This window comes from Poecilia reticulata, linkage group LG2, assembly GCF_000633615.1.
Source record: "Poecilia reticulata strain Guanapo linkage group LG2, Guppy_female_1.0+MT, whole genome shotgun sequence".
Classification (NCBI taxonomy): Eukaryota; Metazoa; Chordata; class Actinopteri; order Cyprinodontiformes; family Poeciliidae; genus Poecilia; species Poecilia reticulata.
Window position 1 is genome coordinate 24922512 of NC_024332.1, and position 4662 is coordinate 24927173.

At 40.3% G+C, this 4662-nt stretch overlaps 2 protein-coding genes across 10 annotated transcripts in view; one reads left to right on the forward strand and one right to left on the reverse strand.

Annotated features, from left to right (window-relative positions):
- Positions 1–4662, forward strand: part of htr2aa (5-hydroxytryptamine (serotonin) receptor 2A, genome duplicate a) — a 125844-nt gene that overhangs the window by 30052 nt on the left and 91130 nt on the right. The gene's annotated exons all lie outside the window — the stretch shown is intronic.
- LOC103481467 (dehydrogenase/reductase SDR family member 13-like) overlaps positions 1–4662 on the reverse strand; it is a 21762-nt gene that overhangs the window by 9045 nt on the left and 8055 nt on the right. Inside the window, exons 3-5 of one of the 2 annotated variants that reach the window (XM_008436929.2) lie at positions 4404–4527; positions 3548–3874; positions 1625–2168 (exon numbers count right to left, since the gene is read on the reverse strand). In XM_008436929.2, the coding sequence (XP_008435151.1) occupies positions 1912–2168; positions 3548–3874; positions 4404–4527 (708 nt within the window). In that variant the 3' untranslated portion in view covers positions 1625–1911. Of the gene's footprint in view, positions 1–1624; positions 2169–3547; positions 3875–4403; positions 4528–4662 lie in introns of those variants that run through there. The other variant, XM_008436939.2, reaches the window with a different exon arrangement.

Below are 4662 nucleotides of genomic sequence, written 5' to 3' on the forward strand. Positions count from 1 at the left end.
CTGGTTGACCTCTGGTTGCTTCCTATGGCAAACAGGCTCGTAGGTGAGGAATCGGACTAAAGGCAGCAGAAAGAAATAAACAGACCAAGTGTTCCTTGGTGAGCAGATAAAGCAGAAGGCTCCTGATCTATTTTTGAGACTCAAAAAAACTTTATATTTTTACTTTTATTGAAGAGACGAGCATGACTTTTTGAACARTGACATTTTCATTCTGAGGGTGATGGCGAGCCACACATGGTGAGATCCACACCTCACCACAATTTGGTTTTACTTTGTTGTCACTACTTGAACTGTTATACAAAACATTTATTTTTTCATTACAGCTTACTCTGTACATGTGGAGTGCACACATATCRGCAGTGAGAGGTTAAAATTCAGTTTTATGTTRTAATAATACCTCTGACTTTGCGGTATTGGGGTGTTTGGGCTTCTTTGTCTTCACTAAGTACTACTGATGACCTCAATGCTTCATACCAGAGGGAGTTTTGAGGCGTTTATTGCATTGTTTATGTGGCAGCCATATTGTCTTCCCTTATTGTGTCCATGCAATTTATCTAAACCAGTATTTCAGTTCCCTGTGTTACTTTACGTCAGTTTGTTTTGTCCGTTTGTGAGTTATATTGAAATATGTCTACAGGTAAAACTTGTTTTAAATTGGCCAATGTCCAACATAAATTCTGTTCCTGTTGACCATACAGGAACTGTTAATAAGTTCATGTGCTAAGTCCAAAATAAAAAAAATAAACATGCCATGCTATCATCCTCCTTGATCACATGACTCATGATGTGAAAAAGTGTTTCCATTGCAGTTTTAAAAATATACACTAATTTCAATATGAAATTACACAGTACAACAACAAYCACCTTACACAGTTGAAAAACCACCATATCCTTATGCAAGAACATTGTACAGTGATCCCTCGTTTTTCTTAGGGGTTGCGTTCCAAAAATAACCTGCGACCAACAAAATCCGTGAAGTAGTTACCTTTATTTTTTACAATTATTACACAGCATAATCAAATGTTCTACATTGAAACCAAAGAACAAAAAATGTTTTCAGGTCAGCGGATGTGCGTGTTCATCAATCAGGCCTTAATGTGATCCGGAGTCGTGTCATTAAAGCGTCTCCTCCAACCTGCCCCGCGAGATTCACAGCTGTATCTCCGGCAGAGCGACGGATATCGTCAAGCGAGCCTCCGGTCGGGTTTTGCGCTGCCTCTGGCCACCGTTATTTCCAGCGGGCTTTCAAAGTTTCAGTTTTCATCTCTTGAATGACCAATCTGTATTACGTATATTTAAATACCGTAACGTTATTGGCACACAGGTAGAGAAGAAGCGCGGARACTGTTCAGCCAATCAGGACGCAGAACACAATGCRCTGTGAAAAAACTGCACACAAAAAATCCGCAAAGCGGCGAGACCRCGAAAGGTGAACAGCGTTATAGCGAGGGATYACTGTATTGAAAAACTTGAATGTTTTCAAAATTGGCGAGTTTCCATGAAACRGATTTATTTTCGTAATTGCAGATTGTGCAATTATAGTCAATGACAATGCAGCTACTCATTCATCATCAACCTGTACTGTACAATTTTGATTAATGTCAATATGAGATATGCAGACAGATTGATTTAAAACTTTTATTTTTACTCTTCCAGGATAAGTAGCTTCAAGGGAACTGATAAGATTCATACAAAGTTGTCTTTACAATCTCTTSGTACAATAGACACTAAACAGCACAAAGAAGTGCAGATAATAAAAYCGATGCCATCTTGACGTCTAAATGTGAGAGATTTAGATTTATGTCATTCAAGAGCTCCCCTCTCTAGAGGAAACAAAACACTGGTTTTGTTTGCTTAAAATAAATCTCAGGTAAAATGTGTAACTTTAGTTAAAGAGCAATAAAACACACTTTAGATGCCACAGAACCTCTCACTGATCTCCCACAGCTTCTTTGAGGCGGCATCGTCCCTGGCCTTGGCGAAGATGTTTTTTGCGGCGCAGTTGGAGAAGTAGCGCCCACTGAGGTGTTCGATGCCTTCCTGCAGGGCGCAGTGCAGAGTGGTTTGGCTTCCCTGGAGYGGGGTCTTGAAGAGAAATCTTTCAATGTTCTTTAGTATCAATTGAACAGTTGTGCTCTGGTTCCTTTGCAGTTCAGTCAAGATGCTTCCTGCAAGAGCATAAAGTCTTTTTGGTTACCTAGTTTTGCAGTCAAGGGAAACAATCAGTTTAACTTATTTTACGGTGTAATGGGAAAACTTGTATGCAGCTTTTTCTGTCCAACACAAGTTGTCGCAGCACGTGTGAAACTGTGACTTTCTAAAATGTAATGGATAATATGTGGTTTAAATGAAAGCGACATGGTGTCTGCAGGAGCATGCAACAAGGAAATAGTTTCAGGAAGTKTTTTGTGAAACATGCTAATGTATGAATGTAGATTCTGGAACACTCAATTCATGGCATGATTGAAACTGGACAAAATGATGAGTCTTGGGGTGAGTTTCCAGAACGTTTGTGCTTTGGAGTCATGTACCTTTATGGTCATTTCCATCCTTTTCACAAAGTCTGCCACCTTCTGTCCCTCTTTGCTCCTATCCTGGTTACCCATTGCTTCCTCATGACCCCTGTTCCCTTAATCAACAAGTTCTTTAGTCTGCACCRATCACCACTCTCAACTCTTGGGATGCTCATATTCTATTTGTAAGGATTAACCACTAACAACATTGATCAACATATCTTTAAATTTAGGCTTCTGTCTTGTCAGCCTCCTCAGTCTGATACGTTTTACTTTCAAACTCCACTTTCAGGATAACTCCTACTCAGTTTCTCTCTCCATCTACACCATGGTGGAACAACTTGAACCTTGTTCTTAGTCTACACTGACACAACCCTCTGCATTTTTCCAGACTTGGGACCGGCACAAGTAGTCACAGGCTTCAGATCCCTCCTGGTTCCATTATCCATGCAAATCGTAATTAGAAAGGAAAATGTTCCCAGAAGCTAAGCAGAAATTTCTGAAGCTTTTTCAGTTTTAATCTTAACTGTGGCTCGGTGGGGAGAGTAGTTGTCTTGCAACCGGAAAGCTGTAGGTTCAATTCCATCTCTCTGCTCTCATATATCAATGTTCTCCTAGGCAAGCCTCTTGACCCTTAAGTTACCTACTAACCTGCGTGCCAGTATATAAATGTCTGAATACTTGTGAGTGAATCTGACTCTAGAATAAAGTGCTTTGTGTCTTTCTCCTAATCGTACAATTAGATGTTTTTGGGCTTTTCCAGTTTATGGGCAAACAATGGCTTTAGGTATTGTTTACTTTAATTGTCCCAATATCCAGAAGGTCCTAATAGGACAATGGAAGTTTATCAGGTTAGTGAAACTGACTGAAAGATAAAGGCCTCCTTGGTTGTGGAAAAGGCTTTTATARGCCTTATTATGGTCTAATTTTTGAAGTTGCAAAAAAGTTGCTTTTTAACAAAGTTGCACGGAATTTAAAGTTTGACTGTTTATGGTAAAGTCAGTCGGCTTACCAACACTTGCATTGGTTCTTACCTGGATGGAGGGAGTAGCAAGTGACCTTGGTTCCCTTCAGTCTCTTGGCCAGCTCGTGGGTGAAGAGAATGTTGCACAGCTTACTGTCGCCGTAAATTCTGAAGGTGTCTAACCAGGTTGTTCCTACTCTCAGATCTCTGTGCGTGTTCAGATAGTCAAARTCGACTGTTCCCCAGTTGTGCGCTGCAGATGACACATTCACCACCCTGCTTGGTCCGCACTCCTTCAGCCGGTCCAGTAACAAGTTGGTTAACAGGAAGTGACCAAGATGGTTGACGCCAAACATCAAACCAAATCCATCCTTTGTTCGACCTATCAGGAGGACACCTGGGACAAACCATGGAGATCCAAGAGTCACTTTCTGAGTTGCTCGTTCTTAACCACAACAAGAGATGACTTACTGAATATCCCTACTGAAACTATCTGGCTACTAAGATTCACTTCATGTGTAACTTAACAGCTTTAAGCACTTGAATATTCTGTTAAGGAGCTAAAGTCAGATTTGTAGAATATTTGGCACAAAGYTGGGTCTTCACCCATCAATAGATTCTCCTATCTGAGCTGTGGATACTTGCAGGTCTTCCAAAGTTACCACAGGTCTCTTGGCTACATCCACATTAGAATCATTAGAATCATTGGCTTGATTGATAATTGAGTAAATACTGCATTTAGTGTGTAGTCTGGTGTATACCAAGATCTCCCAAAACCTAATTTTGCAGTAACTGGGTCTTGTGCACAGTATATCATTTWAAAAAACATAGATTTACATGTGTAACTTGTGACCCAGTGTGATAAAATGTTGATTTTATTCAAACTTTTTCATGAAAATGTAAGATGCTAAGATGAGAACTCCGACCTGCATTGTTGATCAGGATGTCCAGTCTGGGTTCTGTCTTCAGGAAGTTCTCTGCAAAGCTGCGGACCGACTTAAGACTTGCCAGATCCAGCTGCATGAACACCACCTGATTACTGCCACTCTCCTGAAACAGACATTGAACACTGATGGGTCTGCTATTGAACTATAGGCAAAGAAATAAACATACAATCTGACTCACTATAATATGAGACTACTTTTGCAGCTCTTGGAAAAATCGCATTAGAGCAAAATTCCCTGC